The sequence below is a fragment of the Rattus norvegicus genome, chromosome 2, assembly GCF_036323735.1.
Source record: "Rattus norvegicus strain BN/NHsdMcwi chromosome 2, GRCr8, whole genome shotgun sequence".
NCBI lineage: Eukaryota > Metazoa > Chordata > Mammalia > Rodentia > Muridae > Rattus > Rattus norvegicus.
Window position 1 is genome coordinate 198609440 of NC_086020.1, and position 23988 is coordinate 198633427.

General features: G+C 46.1%; 1 protein-coding gene across 4 annotated transcripts in view; it reads left to right on the plus strand.

The window, feature by feature from the left end:
• Positions 1 to 26: 26 nt before the first annotated feature.
• Sort1 (sortilin 1) overlaps positions 27 to 23988 on the plus strand; it is an 81016-nt gene continuing 57054 nt past the window's right edge. For 3 of the 4 annotated variants that reach the window (XM_006233194.5, XM_006233195.5, XM_006233196.5), the window contains exon 1: positions 27 to 3378. In XM_006233194.5, the coding sequence (XP_006233256.1) occupies positions 2908 to 3378 (471 nt within the window). In that variant the 5' untranslated portion in view covers positions 27 to 2907. The remainder of the gene's footprint in view (positions 3379 to 23988) is intronic. The other variant, NM_031767.1, reaches the window with a different exon arrangement.

The window sequence follows — 23988 nt, forward strand, 5'->3', positions numbered from 1 at the left end:
GCAGATTTCTACTGATGTTAGTCCTGTTACAAAGATTTATTTATAAATTGTAAAAAAAATTACATTAAATACTAATCAATTACATAATACACAATGTAATATTAAGTTACATTGATATATTTAAAATCCTGTATCATCTTAGTCATTGTCTTAGGGTTTCATTGCTGTGAACAGACACCATGACCAAGGCAACTCTCATAAGGACATTTAATTGGGGCTGACTTACAAATTCAGAGGTTCAGTTCTTTATCATCAAGGCAAGAGCACGGCAGCATTCAGATAGGCATGGTGCTGGAGGAGCTGAGTTCTAAATCTTCATCTGAAGGTTACTAGAGAAGGCTAACTTCAAGGCAACTAGGACGAGGTCTTAAAGCTCATACTCACACCCACAATGACACTTCCTAATAGTGCCGCTCACTGGGCCAAGCATATTCAAATCACCAGTCATTTAAGAATTTTATTAGGAAGCTGTCATAACTGTGAAAATGTCATCTGTGGTCTCCCATGGTCTTAAAAAAAAAGTACCTCTAGTGGGGAAAAGAGGCAAAAACCTTTTATTTGTATGCATGTGTGCATACACATGTACCTAAGTATATATGAGGAGCCTGAGGAGGTCAGAAGAATGCATTGGATTCCCTGGAACTGGAGTTACAGGTGGTGGTGAGCTGCCATGTGGGTGCTGGGATCTAAACCTGGGTCTTCTGTAAGCTCTTAACTGCTGAGCCATTGCTCCAGGTCCAGTACTGTTTTTAATGCTATAAATTAATGCAGATATGGAAAAGAATACCTCGATTTGAAGAGGTGTGTCATTCACGAATATACAGAGGAAAAAGCAAAGTAAAAACACAGTGTAATGCTCCCAGCTTACAGTTCCTCCTCCTATTGCTGTCAGTGTGTCTGTACTTTATAACTGAGATAACATAAGTATCATTTTCTGCTCTAATTACAATGTGCAGAATTCAGAGATGTTTACTTTTCTTTAAATGCTAAGGTTACTTGTGTTCAAGGAATGATCTACATACATAATTGACTCAGTATTTTTGTGACAAATAAATTCGGGGGAAATACAGTTTTTAGTAACTTTACATATTTGTAAGATTTACATACTCCTGGAGGCAAAGTAAGATATCATGTATAGTATTTCACATTTCCAATGCAGAAGTACAGCGTTTGCCCAGTATGAGTAAGATTCTGGAGTTAATAACTGGTGTTGGAAAAAAAAAAAAAAACGTTGCTGGTAAATCATCAGTTTGAGGAAACTCCAGGATACTGTTAAGAATATATCTAAAACAACACATTAAAAAGTGCAGTTGAGCCAGGAGTGTTAGCACATACCTGTAGTTCCAGAACTTGGGAAGCTGGTGAAGGAGGATCAAAAGATTTTAAGCCCCTGGGTTACAGAAAGACTTCCTTCCCACTTACAAACCGACAAAAACCTGAATTGTACTAAATGGCTAAAAGATGCATCTGGTAGTTTCTCCAGCAGGTGGCACTGTTGAGTTAGCTTTCTTCTTTCCTCATAGTAAGACAATAGACCATTCATCTTTGTCACCCAAACAAAGAAATATTCCTTTGTAGCCCCCTTTTTACTCTCCGTAACTGGTCACATGCTACTGTAACTGACTGCCTTGTGATCTAATCCATACTTGGCACGAATTAGAAATAAGTTGTGCTTAAAAAAATAATGTGGCGTTTATATTTCTGGAAAGAAACACATTCATCGGTTTTCATCTTGTTCAGTAGTTCAGAAACGGGAGGACTTTTCTGTTGATTTGCCATCCTGCTTGGCATTCTAAAGCTTCACATCTCACTTCTTACTGTGGTTTTGGGGAGAGGAAAAAGCCCTAAATATGTGAATAGTTTTGTTTGTACCATTCCAGGTACATATGGAAGGAGGACTTACCATTTTGTTATACAGTAAAACACTCGTTTTACTGTTAAAGTTAAAAGTAACTTCCAGTTGCTTTCACTCTGTTAATAACATTTTGCAAACTTTGAATCTTTTTATCTGGTTTCGTGCGTTCCCACTGAACAACTTGAAATGTTGGGAAGAGGCGGAGTGAAGTTGAGGATTTAGAACTGGTTTTACCAGCACTGCATGTTCTAAAAGTTGTGCGAGCAGCTTCTGCAGTGTAGGAAACAGTGGCGGGTTTATTTACTGGAGGTGGGGTACTAATTTAGGAGGCATCATATTCAGAGAAGGAATTGGTGCGATGCACTCACTCAGGGTTAAGGGTGCTTTTAGGTAACTAAAATCACAGTGTGCCTGTACTGAAATGATCGAAAGCAGGCTTTAGGCATACCTTTAATATACCTACTCTTGGTGGCAAAGCTACCTACATTTCCAAGTCCAGGAAAGCCAATAAGTAATTTCGTCTCTGGACTGCCTCCCTGCAGATGAGGAAGGTGACTGAGGCCAAACACGTTGGAAAGATTTCAGCGGCTTCCATGAGTCACGGGTGTAAAGATGTTCATTGGTCCCATAGGATTTTCGCATTCCCCTCCTTGGCTCCTTCAGCAGACAATGGGCGAGCCAGAGTTAAAATCCTGCTGTACCAGTTTAAGTCGGAGCCCCCTTTCCAACTGAGAGTAGTTCAGGGATTCCCTGGCTTTTCCAGGAGCAGTTTCCAACGAAGGAAATTTTTAAGAGCGTTTGGGTGGGTTGTGGGGGGAGGAGAAGGCAACGTGACCCAATCTTAACCGGAGGGTCTCAGGAGGCGCTGCGAACTCGCAGGCTGAACGGGGAGGGGAGAGGGGTAACCCCTAGGCCAACTCCGGGAGCCCAGCCCGCAGACGCCGAGCGACGGTGGGGAATGACCTCAGCCGTCCCTGCCACGTTCCAGCCAATCAGTCCCGCATCTTGGCATCCGAATCCAGGACCCCCGAAGCCGGAGGCGACGCGAGCCAATGAGGAGTGGGCCGGGGAAGAAGGACAGGCGGCCAGCCTATGGGGGTGGAGAGGCCCGGCTGCGCGTATCCAAGCAGCGCCAGGCCGAGCTCGGGGGTGTGGCGCAGCGCCGGCGGGGGTGGGCGGGCGCGCCGGGTGGCAGGTGTCAGCGGCGTCTGCATTCGGCGGCGATGGAGCGGCCCCGGGGAGCTGCGGACGGCCTTTTGCGCTGGCCCCTTGGCCTCCTCCTGCTCCTGCAGCTGCTGCCGCCAGCCGCCGTCGGCCAGGACCGGCTGGACGCGCCGCCGCCTCCCGCGCCTCCTCTGCTGCGCTGGGCCGGTCCGGTCGGGGTGAGCTGGGGGCTGCGCGCCGCCGCGCCCGGGGGCCCTGTCCCCCGCGCTGGCCGTTGGCGCCGCGGCGCGCCTGCAGAGGATCAGGACTGCGGCCGCCTCCCGGACTTCATCGCCAAGCTGACCAACAATACGCACCAGGTGAGCGCGCGAGGTCTCGGTGCCCCCTTCCCCCCCATTGGGTCGCCCCTCCCGGCCCGCGCGGTCCCGGGCCGCCGCTCCGCTCCCGCTGCAAGCTAGGAGGCTAGCGCGAGACCCCAGCTGCGGAGGGCGGCGAGGCGCGGGGGCGGCGGGGGCCAGGGTGGCTGCGGCCCGCGGGGCTGTGTGTCGTCATAGCCGAGGCAATCTGAGACTTTGACTCGCCGCATTCTTTGCTTCTGCTTCTTAAGTTGTCAGAATCTCCTGATCATCCCCATTTGCCCCCAACCCCCACCCCGCATATAGAACATTGGGTCCACCAACGCTGGTACCTACCAGGAAACTGGAGGCATAATTACCCCTTGAGTGATCGCAGAAGTTGGGCTGCTCAGAAGCAGAGGTGTGCCTTCCCTGGCTCGGTACTTTTGGGGTGATAAGGCTGGCGTCCAGAATTCCCACAGCAGTTGTTAGGTCACGGTTTGTGTATCCATAGTTAAAGGAACACGTACGGAAACAAAAATGACATTGAAACCCAACCGTGAAATGACATCTCCGCTGCTCCCTAAAAAATAAAAATGGTTCAAGATGTTTTCTTAGGGTGCAGGCTCAGAACCCTCTCACCTGACCCAAAACGACCTTGAGAGGCATTACGAACCGAAATCCTGTGTGCAGAACCCAGAGAACAGAAAACGGCTCCCAGGACCTAGATTAGAAGCAGTTGCAGAACAGCCAGAATTATCCAGAAGTTCTGTCTAATGGCTTCACAGAGTTGCCTACTGTCACAAACAAGAGTCTGGGCTGTAACCAGTCAGCCCTCTCTGAGCACTGCAGGCTCTTTACATTCCTTTGCTCCAGACCCATCCTGGAGATAGGCTCCAGTGTGCTTTGTTTCCTCGTAAGTTGACATATGTTCTTTGCACAAAAACTGGTATTGGCTTCTGTGTGTGACCTGCGGCCAACTGAGATCCTGTGATCTGTCTCACTCCTTCAAAACTGACTTCCAACCTTGTGTTGAGCCCTTACTGGGACCTCTCTATCCTGTCCTAATTTCTGATAACTATGAACATTCTGCAGATAGTTCACCTTAAGCCTGCTCTTGTCGAGGCTTTCAAAGTTGTGGTGCTTCTGTTTTGGGCATAAGTATCTGAACCTTGACACATTGCCGTGTTGAGAAATTGTTAGGAAAGTCTTGGTTTTGGTGCAACTAGGACATCTTCCTCCCCCCCCCCCTTATTTCTTTCTAAAATTAACAATTATTGCAACCCACGTATGGGAAAGACATTTTCAGTTCCATGTATTTTCTGTGTTCTGTCTTTTCTTTTGTTCCAAAGAGAAAATGTCCGAGGAGGTGGACGGGGGTGGCTGGAGTTCTGTACTGTTCTTTGTTTACATTCCGTCTCGGTGTCCCCCAAATCTCAGTGTCCCCTTGGGCTTTGAGAGCCATACTTGTTAGTTGTGACTCTCTCTGATTGGAGAATCAGAGAGAGTGGAATGAGTACTGGAAAGTCTTCCTATTTAATGAAAACAAAAATTGTGTAGACCTCTTTCCTTCAGTAGGGTGTTGAGAAAGGATTTACTAAATCATCCCATAGCATCCTTGCCCAGCAAGCCCCAGCATCCTTCAACTCTTCTCTTGCTGGATGACCCATCTGCAATCTGCAACAGTTCCTGGTTGAATGTCACCCATAATGCACCAGTTCCAAAGAAAGAGGTGAAGAAACCTGGTTCTTCTTTGAAGTTCATCTGCAAAGGACTTTCTCTAGTTTACTTAGTTACAGCTTGTTAGGTACACACACACACACACACACACACACACACACACACACACACGCCCGCCCGCCCGCCTTCAGTCTTTATTTAAAATAACTGCCCCCTCTCCCAGTTGTTATCCATCCATAGGACTGTCTTAAAAGACAGTTCATCCTTTTTGTAGCTGGGGGGAAAAAAAAGTGGAGCCTTCAGCCTAGAAGTCATTGCGTCAGTTTTCGAAGGTTCTGTTTCCTCTCAGAAACTGGGAAGTACTCTGTTGTTTTTCAGGTGTCACAATTCATCACCGTGCACCGGACTGAAGAGATCTGGTGTTTCGGGACCCTTTGTAACAAACAGGGGTGAAAAAAAGCAGCAGCAACACACGACTTATTTACTTATTGTCAGAGGCTGTGTGTGTTTTCAGACAGCTGAAGTAGGTGTTCTTTGGGGTAACTTTTTTTCCTACATAATATGAAAGGATCCAATCCGCCTCTCCCCCAAAAGCAGAAGTTTTTATTTCTTTTTTTTTTTTTTTTTTTTTTTCCCAGAGCTGGGGACCGAACCCAGGGCCTTGCGCTTGCTAGGCAAGCGCTCTACCACTGAGCTAAATCCCCAACCCAGAAGTTTTTATTTCTTATTCCTCACAGCTTACTGTTCTTTTCCTGTTCTACCTGAGCGTATGTGAATGCTTTCCAAGGGCCCAAAGATGGGGTGGGAGGAGGGGCTGCCGAGTTATGAAAGTAATTCAGACTTGACAGTACATAGCCTCGAAAGGTTTGAGCAGGTCTCTACACTGGGTTCCATAACTTATAAAAACTTATCACCGTGGTGTGTGTGCACTGGACCCCCAGGCCTTGTTCATACCAGGCAAGTGCTTGCTCTACCACTAAACCTAATTTTCAGTCCCAGCATTTAATCTTAAGAAATCTACAAATCAGAGACTTCCACCCTATGCTGTGACATAGGCTCCGTCACTCATGAAACCCTCTTCCCCCAAGCTTCTCTGCCTCTCTCTAGGTTTCCTTCCAAGGGGTCCTTTCAGCCCTTCAAGTGGGCTGTGTTTATTTTGAAGGCATGTGTTGTTCGCACGGAGGTGGTAATGATTAGTTCTCTGTGGGATTTAAGCAGACAGAGAAAAATACTTTTTTCTAGTTACAGTAGTATCAATAGGAACAATGGACTGGTAAGAAGTGCTGGCTGTTACTAAAACAGCAAAAAGAATGGCAACAAGAAGCAGGCAGAAGGTCACCACTTACATCTTACAAAAAAATAAATAAATAAATAAAAACAACACTTCCTGATCTCTTCTGAGGGTTTGGCATGCCAGGGAGAGACGGTGCAGTGCCCTGGGGCCCTCCGTGAGGCCAGCCCTGTCTGCATTTGGTTCCTCGCTATGTTATTATGTTATCTTCACTTTGTTAATTAAGCTTCCTTGTTTCATTCCTTCCTAATCTTTACAATGGAGCTAAGCACGCATGCTTATGAGAAACAAACAAGAGTGTGTACGCTCCCTCCGTGTTATGGGATTCACAATCCCTGATCCTTGCACTCAGTAAGTTACAAGCGTTTGCTCTCCCTGTTAGGGATCGTCCACGGACTTTCTTAGATTCAGTAGCCTTCTTTTGCTCTTAACCCCAAAGCGATGTCAGGCCCCAGTATTAACCGATTGTTGCCCTTATGTGCTTGGACTGTTCACAGCACACATAACCTTTGTACATGGGAGAAGTTGAGCGGGCCCAGAAGATTTTTGTTAATGTTGGTTGCTAAGTTGGGTTGCTTCAAAACATTCCCCCATAAGCACCCCTTTGAGGGTAGGCATGAAAGTCTGCCTTAAAGAAACAGCAGAAATGTCTTGGCCAGAGTTACAGCGGTGGCTGACATAATTTCCTTCTCATTCCTGTCTACAGACCATTGGATAATTTCCTTAAAAGTTCCTAAACTTGTGATTAATAGGGCCGGGAGCTGCTGCTCTCTCTCTCTTCTCCCTCTCTGCCCCTGTCACTAACTACTGCTTTACACATAACTTCCCAACTCCTGCCCCGACATCAAAGCATCTGGTTTCTTAAGTAAACAGGCCCTGTAGAGAGGCTGTTGTAAGGCCTCAGCACTGAGAAGAATGCGTGTGTTTGTTTGCCCCATTGGCAGAGCTGAGCCCAGGCTGACAGGACTTCAGTGTGTCTGTTGGCTGGTTCAGGGGGCCGCTGCTCTCAGCCTGTTGGGGATCACCAGACCTTTGTAGCACCCGGAGGTCTGAAGGTTTTTGCCTTTAACTAGCCCAGAACTTCCTGGCTGCCTCATTTATCCCAGCAGTAGCCTGTCTTCCTTCTCTCTCCTTGGATTTTCCACACTCCACTCCCACTCTCTAGTTTGTCTCACTTACAAATCCCTTTACCACCACCATTCATGCTTGGGTCAATGTATGGGAAATTAGGGAGGCTGGCCTTCTTGGTCCTGGTGAAGCAGAGTGAGCCATGGCCCTCCAACATGCACACTGCTCAGAGCGGGATGTTGAAGCCACACATGCTTGGGATTCTGGGGGGGAACCATCAGCGGCTGTGAGGAATCCTCATCCACCTCAGGAACGGCTGGTTGCTCTGCAGTAGGGCTGAGCTTTGGTTAGCCTGAGAGTAGAAGGCCAGCCAGGTGTGACAGATGGCTGGAAAGGAATGTGGCATAATAGTTAGGGAAGCTGACTGCTGCCTCAAATGCCTGCCTCGGCCACCTGCAAATTACAATTAGAAGTTTGAGTTTTGTCCTTGCTGGGGTCTGTACTGGAAGCAGCCCTTGTTCTGGCCAGTTTCTAAAGGATCGTTCTTTCTCCAATAACGACAGCAGCCGACTCCACATTTTCATGTCAGGCTCACTCCCGTTCTGGGCTCTGGAGTCCAGGCACTGGACTCCCATGGTGACCGCCATGTCTGAGCTCCTCAGTCTCATCACTGGTGAGCACACTTGTGTGATTACCACATGGCATTTAATTCTTAGCCCTGCTTGTGGGCATCAGCCAGAAGGAAGGTTGCCTCCTCTTCCTCACCTTCTGGCCTATCTCCCATCACCTCAATCTCCATCATCCAGAAGAAGGATAACTTCATTTTGAGGTGAAGGAGCGAGGCGAGGCTGTTTTATATGATAAGGAACTAATGTTGAGACAGAAACCCATCCGATTTGTATTTGTAAAATAGTCACTGTGTGTCGGCTTCTAGCACTTCCCAGTTCTCTGCCCTGGTAACCAGAACTTCTCTTGTGTTTCTAGAAACAAGCTTGGTCATCCCACTTTGTGGCCTCACCGTCTATGTGTGTTGGTGGGTTTTGGGGGTAATGGTGCTTGAAGAACAAAGCATTCTGTATGTGTCCGGTCTAGGTGGTTCGTTGTTTAACTGTGACTCCCTTCAAAAACGGGTTAGTAAATGTAACTTTGAGATAGTTGGGCTGAAGGCATTCAGACAGAATCTTCAAATCAATAGACTGTTAGGTGAAAGCTGGACGTGTGAGGTCTATTTAAATACTGAGGCCATTGTTCCTTCTCTAATTCTTTTTTTTTTTCTTTTTTTTTTTTTTTTTTCCGGAGCTGGGGACCGAACCCAGGGCCTTGCGCTCGCTAGGCAAGCGCTCTACCGCTGAGCTAAATCCCCAACCCCTCCTTCTCTAATTCTTAATGCAGCCTCAAGAAACCACTATAAAAACCCCAAGCTGTGGCACTCTGCTGAGAAGCTCTCTGCTGTAACACCACCATGTTCTGTTTGGTGTTTCAGTCTCTATCCCTCCGTTCCCCATCTACAATGATGTTAGAAGTTTTGGATTAGCATAAAAATGTTGTTTTTATTCTGTGCTCCACGAGGAAGAAGAGGCCAGAGGTTGTGATCACAAATGTTTATTGGTTGGTTCCAAATTTAGAAGCAAATGTTGGCTTGCTCAGCTTGCTGGTTGAGCTTGCACATAGTGTGGATTTCACATCTGGGGTGGTGGCCCGCCACTCCCAGAGGTGGCTTCAGTGACATGTGAGCATTCTCAAAAGACAGTAGGATGTTTTCCAGGCAACTATGAAGAATCTTTGCCCCTTATTTTAGGGAGAGGAGTAGTTTCTCATCCCCGTTGACTTGGAATTTTAATGCTAATAAAATCTACTAGTTTGGATGGCCCAAACACAGAGACAATGATTATGTCGCACTAAATGCGGGCTTTGTCGTAGTCTGTTTTTTTCTTTTTCTAAACTCTTTTTAGTTTGTCCTATTTCCAGCAACATTATGTTTGAAATTATGCGGCTAGCTGACTTTGAGTCTATGCACATGCGAAGATCCATTGTGATTTATCGTCATCGGAAGAAAACGAGCATTGGTTCTTTCAGGACCAGCTCCTAGCCCTCCTGCGTTGGCTGTAGCTAAGGTCTTGCTCTGGTGTTGAGCTCCAGTACAGATGTAGTACTCCTGACAGTTTGCCAGTCTGATTCAACTCCCAGAAGGACCAAGAGATTGAACTAGGAGAGGCAGTTTCACTTTGTTTCTTCTCAGACAAGGTAGCCCTAACCTGATGTTTAAATGGCATTTGCTCTTTATCATAAGGGATGGAGAACATTAATTTGTTGCATACAAAATGCCCAAGATTTGAGTTACAGCTCTCCTGAATTCGTGGTTCTATGATCATGGAGAATTATTTTACTTCTCTGACCTTCATAGCTTTTTTATTTTATTTTATTTTTTTGTTGTTGTTGTTGCTGCTGCTGCTGCTGCTGCTGCTGTTTTCTGAGACAGGGTTTCTCTAACAGCCCTGGCTGTCCTGAAACTTTGTAAACTGGGCTGGGATGGAACTCACATAGATCTGCCTGCCTTTGACTCCTGAGTGCTGGGATTAAAAACACCATGGCTGTTTTTGTTTTGTTTCATTGTTTTTTGTTTTGTTTTGTAATTAGAGAGGCATACTCTCTGGTTGTTCAGAGGGTGAAGTGGAAAGTTTTACCCAAGTATCTCGTTTAATGTACTAGGTGGGTGCTATCCAGTTAAACAGTTCATGAGCCCCTTACTGGGTGCTGAGTGGAGCCCGGGGATGTGTCTTAACAAGGCTAAGCCACTGCTGCCACCCTACAGATTTTATATTCTGAGGCGTGGCTCCCTAGGAATGGAGCTGTGCTGGGAAGGCAAGGTGGAGAAATCCTAAAGGCAGAGATGGGAAAATGAGAGAGAGAGAGAGAGAGAGAGAGAGATGCTCTGGATGGGCCGATGTGCTGATTGGAGAGAGATAATGAGAATAACTGATGTCTCCATGAACACATGTGAAAAATAATCTCGACAGCTTGTTAGGGAAGAGGAGCGGGCATCAGGCAATGTGAATGGAAGATCATCAGTGCAAGTGTTTTAACAGAAAGTATTAGACCTCAGGCCTGATACTAGAAAGGAAACCAGAGGTAGCGTTACAGGAACAGAAAGAACATCCTTCCCCTTCAGAGGCTACCCATTGCTGTGGGCTGAGAAATACGCCCAACAAGAAAGATGACCGAAGGACAGCGTGGCCCTGAGGTTTGAAGGCACTAAGGAAACATTCGGACCCTGGGTGTGTGTGTGTGTGTGTGTGTGTGTGTGTGTGTGTACACAAACTCGTGCATGCGTGTAAGTGCAGGTACACACATGCCATGGCAAGCATGAGAAGACCATGGAACTGCTCTCAGGAGTCCTCCTTCCCTGCCATCTTGTAGGATCCTGCTCAGGTATTCAGGCCTGGGAGCAAGCAGCTCTCTACCCTCTGAACCGTGGCACCACCCCACCTCTGGATATTCTTGAAGGAGAATGGGAAGCAAAGTAGAAGAAACCTGGATGCCCATGACTGCACTTCTCATGTCTGAATATTCATGAGCTCCAGGACAAGGTTGAACGCTGGGCTCCTGTGTTTAGCAGCCTGAATAGATTGTTAGGCTCATTTGCATGCCGCCACCCTGGCTCTCCTGTTGAAGCTAGATGACCTGTTGAGTCATCTTGTTAGGTCCTTCTGGTCACACACCTTAGTCCTGCTGTTGAGACGAGGTGATAGCTCACTGGCTGGGAGCTGGGAGTGAACCAGGTGTCCCGACTCCATTTCTAAGTTGTATAGTTGTGTACTCCTTTCTGCTCCTTGAGGTCACAGTGTCCTCAGTAGAGCTCAGTCAGTCTTTCTAAGCCTCCAGGTCCCTTTGTATAAAGTGTAATATCACCCATGAAGCTTTAGTAGATAGTAGAAAGCATTAGTAGATAGACTTTGGAAACATTTAAATACCCAAATACCCCGTGAGTGTGACTAGTATATTTTTTCTTTTATTTTCTTTTCTTTCTTTTCTCTTCTCTCCTTTTCTTTCTTTCTTTTTTTTGTTTTGTTTTGTTTTGTTTTGTTTTGTTTTTCAAGACAGGGTGTCTTAGTTTAGGGTTTCACTGCTGTGAGCAGACACCATTACCAATGCAAGTCTTCTAAGGGACAACACTGAACTGGGGCTGGCTTACAGGTTCAGAGGTTCAGTCCATTATCATCAAGGTGGGGAACATGGCAACATCCAGGCAGACATGGTGCAGGCATGAGTTCTATATCTTCATTTGAGGCTGCTAGCAGAATACTGGCTTCCAGGCAGCTAGGATGAGGGTCCTAAAGCCTACACCCACAGTGACACATCTACTCCAACAAGGCCACACCTCCTAATAGTACCACTCCCTGGGCCAAGCATATAGGATCCATCACACAGGGTTTCTTTGTATAACAACAACTTACAGAGGTCCACCTGTCTCTGCCTCCCAAGTGCTGGGATTAAAGGCATCCGCCACTATGCCTAGCTATAATTTCTTAATTAGCCTGTTGATCTGTCGCAGCCTCCTCAGGGCCCAGTCGTCAGTCAGACGATCCTGATAAATACAGCCCTGCACCAATTCCCAAGGAACATGAGCATGAAAGGAACTGGTTGAGGCTTAGATGCCTTTGCTCCTCTCTCCTGGCAGGGTTGGCGGTCGGGCTTGGTGGGGGCACAAAGGGGTGGGTGAAGACCGTCAGACATGTAAGAAGCATATGTTGTAGACTTTTTCTGTTTTTAACCTTTATGGTTGTGTCAGGTTTTAACTTGTTTGAATTAATGCTTGAAGGCAGATGTGGTACAGGATCCTAGGTATTGGACTTTGATGGTGATCTTGAGCACATTAATCTTTCTTTTCCTTTTTTATTGATAAAAAGGAAAATCTAATATCTACTTATGAGGTTTATTATGGACCCCTCTTATTGAGAATATCTTAAGAGTTTATCTACAAACTTCTAATGCATCACGAGTTAGGTGCTTAAGTATTTGTTAGCACTGTACTCCTGGGGAATTCAGGGAACTCACAGTACCATTCTCTGAATTAAGAAATGGGGGCTGGGGATTTAGCTCAGTGGTAGAGCGCTTACCTAGGAAGCGCAAGGCCCTGGGTTCGGTCCCCAGCTCCGAAAAAAAGAACCAAAAAAAAAAAAAAAAAAAAAAAAAGAAATGTGTAGGGGGGGTTGGGGATTTGGCTCAGTGGTAGAGCACTTGCCTAGCAAGCGCAAGGCCCTGGGTTCGGTCCCCAGCTCCAAAAAAAGAAAAAAAAAAAAAAAGAAATATGTATATTGGATTCTCAGTATCTGTGCGTTCCACATCTATGAATTTAAAATACTTTTTCAAATTGTATCTGTGGGCTGGGGAAATACTTCGTCCCATGGAGTACTTGCCAGGAAAGCACAGGGCCTGAGTTTGATCCCCAGAACTGACATGGAAAGCCAGGCATGACGGCATGGGGAGGTGAGGACAGGATCCCTGGGGCTTACTGCCAGTCAGTCCACCCGAATGAGCAAACACCGCATTCAGTGAGAAGCCTGTCTCAAAAGTAAAGTGCAGAGTGACTGCGGAAGACACTAGCTATCAACCTCTGGCCTCTAGGTGCATATGGACACACATTTCCACCTTCTCACGAGCACATACACACCCATGCACCAAACATATACACATGCACATACATATGCACATATACTCTCTCTCATACACACACTTGCTGTCTCTGTCTCTGTCTCTGTCTCTCTCTGTCTCTCTCTGTCTCTCTCTCTCTCTCTCTCACACACACACACACACACACACACACACACACAGAATGTAGAATGACCATCTATGGACACTATTTTGTACTTACTATTCTCTAGGCAAAAATCCCAACCGGTATTTGTTATTGTAAATAGAGATGGGAAGGAATTTGTTATTGTAAATAGAGATGGGAAGGAATAGGTAAATTCTAAGCATCCCATCACTTAAAGGATGTGAGCTTGGTGGATTTCATTATCCAAAGAAGATAGGGCAGTGCTCCTGGAACCAGCCCTTCTGGAACACCACTGAATGAACCAATGGGTTGGATTTGGTAAAGGTGGAGATAGGTAGAGGAAAGAATCTGCCTGCCTGCCTGCCTGCCTGCCTGCCTGCCTGCCTGCCTGCCTGCCTGCTGCCTGCCTGCCTGCCTGCCTGCCTGCCTGCCTGCCTGTCTGCCTTCTTTTGTCCCTCCCTCCCTCCCTCCCTCCCTCCCTCCCTCCCTCCCTCCCTCCCTCCCTTTGAGACAAGGTTTTTCTATGTTGCCTTGGCTGTCCTGGAACTTACTTTGTAGACCAGGTTGGCCTCAAACTCACAGAGATGTATCTGCCTCTGTGTCCTGTCTGCTGAGACTGAGGTTAAAGTCACATGCTTCCATATTCTAGACTGTCCTTTCAAAGTGACTTTCTGTCCCTTTTTTAGATGTATTTATTTCATGTATGTGCGTACACTGTCACTATCTTCAGACACACCAGAAGAGGGCATCGAATGCTCATTACAGATGGCTGTGAGCCACCATATGGTGCTGGGAATTGAACTCAGGACCTCTGGAAGAGCAGTCAGTGCTCTTAACCTCTGAGCCATCTCTCCAGCCCAACTTTCTGTCTTTAAAATATTTTTTTTATTTATTCTTTGGCAACTTATCCATGTATGTATACAGTGTATCCACCCCTAGACAGTCCCCTCAAACTGACTTTCTTGAAGCTATGGATGATGGAGAGGGGATAGTGATCAAGTTAATAACCTGGAAAAAAAATCACCAGACATATGCTCACTTTGTTAAGACGGTTGCAGGTAAGTAGTAAGTTTTAAATGATTTTCAGTTACGTAGGAAGTCTGCTTGTAGTTTAATAGCGATTTTTCTTCTTTGAGTTTCAGTTTATTGGAGTTGGTGACTGCAGGTGGTGGAGCCCCGCCCCTTGCACGTTTTAACCCTTCCTCAGCGAGCAGCCCCCCTCCCCCCCCCCCCCCCCCCCGTAGCTTTTCACCCAGCTGGAGAGATATCAGTGAGGTATGGTAGGAATTTTCAGGACCTTTGCCTGGTAGGGTGTGAGGCCAGAGTGCTGAAGGAATTGTCTTATTGTATGTTTCTTTACCCCACCTTGTCACAGCTTCTGGGCTTACATTAATCCTCCATCCCAGTAAAAAAACGGCCTTCTCTGCCGTCTCCTAAGCTCTGCTCTCTACCTGCTCTGTTCCCCGGGACTCTGAAGACGCTGTCCACCTCACCGCTTCCTCCTGTTCGCTCCCGTAACAGCCATCTAGCTGCACCGCTGGCACAGTGCTCAGCGTTCTGCCTTAGGCTCGGATGGTTTACTCGAGCATTTCTCTCCAGGCTGAGGACTCTTTAAAGGTTAGGACCAGCTGGTGTCATGAGTCCATCTGTCTCGCACGGTGTTGGAGAAGAAGTAGCATTTAGATGTGTTGTCTGGAGTCGGACAGGTGTGACTTGGAAACTGTGTCATTCTGCTTACCAACTGAGTGCTTCGGGCAGATTATGTAATGTCTCTGAGCACCTTTCTTCATTTATAAAGTAGAAACAATGCTTTAGAATAATATCTAATACTGCTTTAATAACTGCTTCTTCCAGGGGCAGGGGCTGTGCCTCTGCTGCTCTCCTCATGTGCAGGAGTAAGGCCCTGGGCTTGCTGCTCACCATACACCTGTCCTCCCAGCACTCCTGAGGTGAGGCAGGAGGACCAGAGGACCAGGCTGGAGGTCATCACACGCCATGTAGGGAATTCAAGGCTAGCCTGGGACACTGAGACCCTATTTTTAAAGAGTTATTATTTTTATCCATCAATGGTTTAATGAGCTCCCATGTGTTAGGCACTATCCTGGATGCTGGATCCTTGTAGCTGTTGTCTAAAAACAACCAACGAGAAAATGGCCAACAAACAATGTATAGTTAGGAATATGGTAAGGAAAAAGCAACTTCAGAGAATGACAGGCAGAGGCCCTCTTATCTGGGACACCAAGGTCTTGCTGAGATGTTCCTTAAGCTGATACTGAAGATGAATAGGGTTTTGCCAGGAGGAACACTCCAGGCAGAGAACAGCGTGTTCATAAAGCTTGAGGCGAGGAAGAGCTTCATGTACCCAAGATCTGGAAGGGAGCCAGTGTGGTGGCGCGGCAGAGGGAGTGAGGAAGTAAGTCCGCACCCAAAGGGTAAGCGGCCAGCTTATGGTTCCGGCAGCATGGCCCACAGCGAGCAAGCAGTTCTCAGCTGTCGGCCTTCCTTAGAGGCAGGACTTGATGTAAAAAAAAAAAAAAATGGTGAAATGTTCCTTGACTTGTTCGGTAGGATTAGAATTTTTTTTTCATAAAATTGGATATCTAAAAAAAAACAAGCCTACTCCTGGAAGTGCCAAAGACTTTGTTGCTTTTAATAAATTTTTGTTTTGTATTCAGAAACCTGAGGCTGTTTTCCCGGTATTCACCGGCCTATATTCTTAGGCCACAATCGGCTTGCTTAAGGCTTTTTGTTTGTTCTCCCTGCAGGGCTCCACCCCTTCCTGTTGCTGTCCCTGTCTGTCTAGGTACACCTTTCCCCAAGTTTAATCTGTTTCCTCATAAGCTAAGAAGAGAGATTCTGGTACATTGGTTAGAATGATGGCGTGCAGTTTTCTCCCAGAGGTCTAATGCATAACTTAACGCATAGCTTCCTAACGCATGCATTCCTCTGCATCAGAGGTCTGCATCACTCCCTTCCTCAGAGTGTCCTGCTCCTCCAATGATCTAAATAATGGGGGGGTCACTCTTGTACCATGGCTATTGGAATTAGGAAACTGTTTGCCTTGTTGGTTTACAACACTCCACCCCCCACCCCCTCCCCCTCCCATCCCAGCTCTCTAGAAGCAGGAATGAGAACGGAAGGGGCTAAGTATTGCTGAGTCACAGAGTCGCAATGCTCAGAGACCAGAGACATTGCCACTGCAGCGCCCTACCCCCACCATGAAGTTAGGCAGCATTGCCCAAGTTCACAGGGGTTCTGGTGGGGCTGAAAATAAACCCAGGCCGCCTGGTTATTAGCCCAGTGTCTCCCTGTCATCCTGCCTCTCAGAGAATTCTGAATAATTGAATAGATTTTTGAAAACTTGTATATATATTTTTTAATATTTAGGGTTTTTTTTTCTTTCCATTTCTAAGAATAGCTTCCATGAGAAGCGGAACATTTGTGATCTTATTTTTGGCCCATGTTTTCTGATTCTAGCAGTGCCTCTTTTAATAGAACTGAATTCTGTAGATTGTCTTCCTGCCCGAGATGTGCTGCAGACCTATATGCCATGCACCCGGTCCCTGTGTCCTCGGCTCTCCAGGACTCTGGAGTCCCTGTCTTGGTAGGCTGTGTCAGCTGGGACGCTGGAGTCTCAGCTCTGAGTGTGGAGAAGGATGATTCACTTTTACCCTCAAGGAAGTGGATTCCCAGGAGAGTTCTGTTTTCTTCCCTCTCCAGTTGGTTACTGAAGTAGGCTGTATGTGCTTTTGCAGCGCTGCGCTCCGTGCACGGCACAGGCATCTTCTGTAGATGGTCTGGCATGGGGAGCCCTAATGTTTACATTTCTGCAGGAGAGAAGTCTGTTTACAGAATCCCAATGCACAAACCCAGAGCCCGTGTTATCCCTGCTTCTCCCCTGGGGCTCTGAATAGGTCCTAGCACAGAAATAGTCAGCCCTTTGCAGTCAGGGTTTCTGCATCCATAGATTCAATTAATTTTGAATTTTAAAATTTCGTAAAAAATTATTTTGCCTGTATTGAACACACAGAGATATTTTCATTGTCATGTCTTTGGTAACCCAGCGTGACTGCTTACTATATTTAGCGTTTACATATTTTACAATTTACATATTACATATATTAGAAGTAATTTAGAGGTGATCTAAGGTGCAGAGGACTTGTGAGGGTTATGTGTGAGGGACATTGGGTTTGAGGAACCTGAACATCATGGGTGTGGTATCCACACAGGTCCAGGAGCCCATCCCCCATGGATACCGAGGGGACAAGGTTTGTTGAAAAGGAAGGCAAGTTTACAGTATGCCACCATTGTCTCCTCTCTGCTTGCCAGAGAGGCTGCTCCTGACTGTAAGACTGCAACAAACCATGTGCATGTACCTCGCCTGCAGCCCACGCTGATAAGCTGAACTCACTGGTCACTGGGGCAAGTGTTAATTCTCAGTATTTGACTTTTAAATCAGTGTATCTAGATAGGCACAAACTTCTCATGACTGAGTTTGGTCAAGCTGTGTGACTCTTTGGACCAGCGTCGTCCTCCAAGCTTATAGTAGCAGTGGTTTAATTAGGCTTCCAGTTTAATTAGATGTGAAAGATGAAGTTATTTCTGTGAAGAATGTCATGTTCCGTGGGCCTCTCTTCACCTCTGCCAGAACCGCAGATAATCCACGTGACTGCAGAAGTAGGCCTTGTGCTACCCATAGCCTCCCGGGCTAAGGCTGCAGGAAGAGGGCAGCCAAGGCTTGCATCAGCAGCACTTAGATGGACATCTTCAGAGAACAGGGTAACAAACTGTCCCCTACTTTCTAACATGGTTAGGAAGACTTCCTGAAAACCTGTCCCACAATCAGATGACAACCACTACTGATGCCAGCCAGTGACTTCCTGCTGCCCAGAACTCCCCTCCTTCCCAGAGGTCCAATGGGGTGAACAGAAGCTCTGAAAACAGCTACCAGGAAGGTAGACCAGAGGTTCTGGGAATGACAAGGTCAGGGCGGGAGTGAAAACCTGCTTTCCATGCAGGCCGCCTGTGAGATATGAAAACCTGCTTTCCATGCAGGCCGCCTGTGAGATGGGTCTGTGTGGCAGAGCCTCTCTGACCCTGTCCTTAGCTTTCTGATGCATCTGTCTGTTAGCCAGGGTAGCATTATAGGAATAAACAAAGATGGGGGATGGCTTAGTGGGTAGAGCGCTTGCTGCTCATGGAAAACATCCAAGTCGCTTTCCCAGCTGTGCTTGGTGGCTCACAAACCTCCCAGAAATACAATGAAAGCTGTCTAGAGCAAGGTGTCCCATAAAGTTGCCGTTCGTATTTTTATTTTATTATTTTATGTAAATGGGTGTTTCTCCAGTATGTATGTCTGTGTACCACATGTGTGCCTGCAGAGGCCAGAAGAGCCTGTTGGGTCCCCTGGAACTGGAGTTACAAGCCGCCATGTGAATGTTGGCAAGGGAACCCCGCTGCTCATATTTTACGGAACCTTTTTCATAAGGAAGGATGGTGGAATAAGTTTCCATGGATAACACAGTGTCCACTTCTCCAGTCATATGGCTACTCCATGGTCCTATCAGAGGGGGTCTAAAGAAAGACCAGACTGGCTTTGAGCTTGTGATCTTATGATGTCCACCTTGCAAGTGCTGTGACTGCAGGCCTGTCTCACCAACGCCTGGTGAGACGCTGGCTTTTCCTTGTTGATTTGGAAACTCTAATCTAACAGTGTTCTGTTAATCTAGTGCCGATGATTTTCCCAAACTTTTCTCAACTTTCTCTCTGGAATGTTGATATATAATTTCAAAAATGGTCAAAGTAAATCTCATAGGTTCTGGGTTTCGTGTCGCTTTTAGCCAAAGTCCTCTGAAGGACTATAAATGCATTCAGTCGGTTCAAGCGTGCTTAAGCCTTTGACCCATTTAGACTGCGAGAGGGAAGTCAGCAGATACTGCTTTACTTAGTCCCCCACGCCTTTGCCTCTGACCGGAAATGCTAACCTTGTCATCTGCTAAAAGAAACCTTGTCCATCCGCTTTCGCTTTTGTCCATCAATTGTCTTCTCTGTCCCTAGGCCAGTAGCGGGGACAGGAAATTTATAATTCTCTTTGGAAGCTGTGGTCATTGCATGTTCATTTGCTCCCTGTCTAACTGGCTGAGACTGTTGATCTCTGTTTCCTCTGGATACTGGTTTTGGCCTGTTACTAGAGAAACAGCATATTTACAAAGTTTTTAAAAATTCTGGCCTCTTCCTATTACATATATTTGGCTGACGATACAGCTCCTGCCCTCTTTGTGGTGAATTATTTACCTCTTCAGGATTCTAAGTTAGACTGAGAACCTGTTGTCTTCTAGAACCAGTGTCTCCCAGCATTTTAGGGACAGCTCACATGTAACTAAAAAGAAAAAAATGTCAGGGATCAGGGTGTTGTTAGATAACTGGCTTTGGACTAATTCCTTCTGCCACAACCCCCGGGGTGCTGTCACAGGTATGTGCCACCACAAGTGGCCATGACATCTTTTTTTAGTACTTCTTGAGATAGACACTCATTCATTTTTCTATTTGCTAGCCTCCCTGCCTCTCAATGTTATTATGTAGTTCAGGATTTTACTTCTAGAATATTCACTAGGAATACTGAGTTTTAGTAAAAGACTTCTGTTTTTGAGGGTTTTTTCCTAACCAGAAAGCTTTATTCTGTCTGTCTGTCTGTCCGTCCATCCATCCACCCATCCATCCATCTATAAGACAGTCTCATTCTTGATTAGAATAAGTGAGCCAGTGAGTTGATTATTTTCAGCTCTTTATACTGCTTTCTATTGAGATTGACCTCATCTCAATGTTCTTTGGATCTTTCAAGACAAAATAGTATTATTTCTCAAGCATCAGACATTTTTCCTTTTTATTTTATTTTATTTTATTTTATTTATTTTTATTCTTTTTTTCTGGTTTAAACTTAACTTGATTTATTCTGACCCTGAAATTCTTTTAATGCGTGTTTGTTAGCATTTACTGTATAGTTAGCTCTCCTCGGTGATATCAGTAACATTTTCCTGTAGTTTCTGCATCAGTTACTTGTCTTGTTACCCCCAGAACACCTGCCAGAGCAACTTAAAAAAGATTCCTGGTGGTGGGAGGGCCCACCCACCCCACCATGCCGGGGAAGCCGTGGGTGGCAGGAACCTGATCACCCTGCCACCAGTCAGAGGCAGAGAGAGAAGAGCTGGTGCTCAGCTCGCTTTCCCCTGGCCATCCAGCCCTGGCCTCAAGTGCAGGAAATGGTGCCACCCACATTCAGGGTGGCTCTTCCCAGCTGCATTAGCCAAATCTAGAGCTGTCTCGAAGATAAGACCAGGATTTGTTGCCATGCCGATTCCAAATCCCATCAGGTTGACAATCAAGAGGAACTCTCACAGCTACCATTGGAAGGTTTTCAGAAGACTGGCAACTCTGTTCCCATGTGTTCCGCCTGTGCGACTATAAGGTCTCATGTCTGTGTATACAGATCTCCCTTTGTACCACATTGTGATGTCTGCCATTAAGGATTCATGACACAGAGTGAGGGTGTAGCTCCGGGCAGAGTACTTGAAGGTCCTTTGTCCAATACCCAGCACTGAATTCCAACAACAACAAAGTAACCTGAAAAGTGGACAAATATACGAATAATCTTAATACAAAAAATGACCACAAGAGCCATGAGAGTAAAGCCGGGCGAGAGGTCACAGCGTTGGTAGCTGTGGAGCTACGGACTGGTAGCCTTTTGTTTTCACTTAGCTTCTTTTAGATCTTTCCACTGGTTCAGTTCCTTTGTGGTGACTTCAAAAGGAAACATCTAAGCTGGACAAGCCGGTACAGGCCTGTAACTCCATTACTCAGGAGGCCAAGGCAAGAGATTCGTGAGTTCAAGGCCAGCTTGGACCATAGCAAGACTGTCTCAAATATATATCTTAGATTAGAAGAGTATTTTGGCTGGGGCTACAGGTTTGGGCCACCATGCTGGAACCATGCTAGATTTTAAATTGCCTTGTTCTTCAGAAGGAAAAAAAAATCTACTGCCACTCTTTGTTCCTTTGTATGGTGACATTTTCAAGGTTTTTCTCCTCATTTGTATCAGGCAGTTTGAGTATGATGGGCTGGTATGTAGTTCCTGCCATCTCTCCTGTTTGCTGAGGCTTTGTGAGCTTTTCTAATCTCTTGTTTATAGTTTTAATCAAAATGAAAGAATTTGTTGGTTTCTGAGACAGTCTTGCTATGTAACCTTGGCTGGCCTGGAGCTCATAGAGATCAGCCTGTTTCTGCCTCTTATATGCTGGGATTAAATTTTGAGCTCTCCCTCCCTCCCTCCCTCCCTCTCTCCCTCCCTCCCTCCCTCCTCCCCCTCCCTCCCTCCCCCCTCCCCCCTCCTTCCGGTCTTCATGCAGTGTGTGTCTGTGTGACTCTCGGTGTGTCTGTTGGATTGCTCTACGATGCTGACAACTCCATCCCTGATTGCTGTTCTCTCTTCTCTCCATTCTCACTTCTGTTGGGTCTGTACTGGTATTTCTTCAAGGCCCCTAAGCTTGCCTGTAGTGTCTAACCTCTGATGCCGTCTTGGCTTACGCTGTATTATATACCTGGTAATTCTTCTCATTTCAACAAATCTGGCTTGAGCATTTTTCTTTTCTCTCTTACTTTTCACCTCTTTTCTTTTTTAAACATTGTCTTCCTGTGTAGTACAGGGTGACTTCGAACTTGAGACACTTCTGCCTCCATCTCCCAAGTGCTGGAATCACAGGCTTGTGCCATCACAGCCATCAGATGTGTGTGTGTTTAAATACATCTTTTGTGTCTTTACTTAACACAGTCAACCTGTTTTCTGATTCTTGAGCATCTGGAGTAGTTATAACTGTTTCGATGTCATGTATAATAATTATATCATTTGTACTTCTGGGTGATTATTTTTCTTTTCATTATTGGTTATGTTTTCTTGCTTATTATATGCCTGGTCATTTTTTACTGAATATTGGATGTTATTTTTATAATTTTTAATTCTGTCTGTCTGTCTCTCTCTCTTTCTCTCTCTCTCTCTCTGTGTATGTGTGTATGTATGTGTGTGAGAGAGACAGAGACAGAGAGAGAGAATGTGTATGTGTGTAGGTTCCCACAGAGGCCAGAGGCATCAAATCCCTCTTGAGTTAGAGTTATAGATGGTTGCAAACCGTCTGACATTGGGCTGGGACTCAAACTCGGGTCCTCTGAAAGAATAGTGCAAGTTCTTAACCGCTGAACCATCCCTCCAGTCCAGAATATTGTGAATTTTATCTTGATGGGACTTGTGCATTTTTGCATTATAAATATTCTTTTCTAATTAAAATGTATTCATTTACTCATGTGTGTGACTACACATTCATGTGGGGAAGTCAGAGGACAGCTTGTGGGGAGTACCTTCTCTTCCTCCAGAATGCAGGTCCCAGGGATTGAATTTCAGTCCTCATGACTGGGGTAAGTGCCTGTACCTACTGAGATGTCTTGTTGTCTCTGTAAATATTCTTGAGCTTTGTTCTGGGACACAGTTTTTCTAAGGTTTTCTAAGTGCTTAATTGCCTTGCCATGTGGTTATTCTCTGTGGTTCTGTGTGGGGTCCAGGTATCCTCTCCATACTAACTCCCTGCTCTCTGGGGTTTTCCTTACATGTATGTGTATGGGTCATTCTTTAGCGAAGACTTGGCTGGCTGGCTGGCTGGCTGGCTGGGGAACCCCTGTCAGTGTTCTGTTGCTATAACTCAGTGCCACAGCCTGAATAATTCATAAAGAATAGATGTGAATTTATCTCACAGTTGTGGATCCTAGGAAGCACAAGGGTGTTTGGTGATGGCTTCTTGCTGTGACACAACATGCTGATGTCATCATGGAATGACGACAGAGCAAGCACACCGGCTTACAAGCTCCTCCCACTCTTCGGGAGCCACCAACGCCATCGCAGGCCTCTTCCATTAGTATCTTCTCCGAGATCTCTCAGAGACGTAGTCAAAGCAACCCAGCTCCTGTGGGGTCCACTTCTCTGCCTCCCCCTCTCTAGTCCTCTAACCTGTGAACTCTGCCCTTCAGTTTCCCCACAGTAACATGGCTTCTGCTTTTCGGGTACTACCAGTCTCGTTTCCTCAGTTCAGGAGACTCTGGGTTCGGCGTAAGTTCCCTGCCTAACACAGTGACCTGGGAACCCCAGGGAATAATCTGTGGACTCTGTAGGATTCTCCATTCATCTCCTCTTGTGGGTCACTTTCCTTCACCTCCTAATGTGTGGTAGCTAGAAGACTTGTCTCTTGTAGTCTGCGTTTTTTCAGGGGTTTCCTGGAAGGGTAAATGCACCTCTCATTCTATTGGACAGAAACAGAAAGCCCCTCTAAGAGCAAAGATATCATGTGTCCTCCTCACTATTATTGTCAGGAAATTAAATAGAATGGACTTAGTTTTTTCTTCTTCCTCCTTTCAGGACTTCACAAATGATTCTTAAAGAAAATGGGTTGGCTAGCCATGATGGTGCACACTTTTAATCCCAGCACTAGGAAGGCAAGAGGCTGGTGGGTCTCTGCGAGTTCAAGATGAGTGGTTCACAAATTGAGTTTCAGGCCAGCCAGATTCACGCAGTGAGACCCTGTCATTAAAAAATGAAAATAGACTCCATGTTTGTTGAGTGCTCCCCACACAGCTGTATGTGTGAGCTGTTAACATGTAGAGGCTCCGTCTCTACACCAGATCAGCGTCAAACCCAGTGACAAGGGACTGAGAGGGTAAGATGGAGACAGATTGGAAAGACTCCTAATGTCAACCTCTGGACTCCATGCATGCATACGCATGA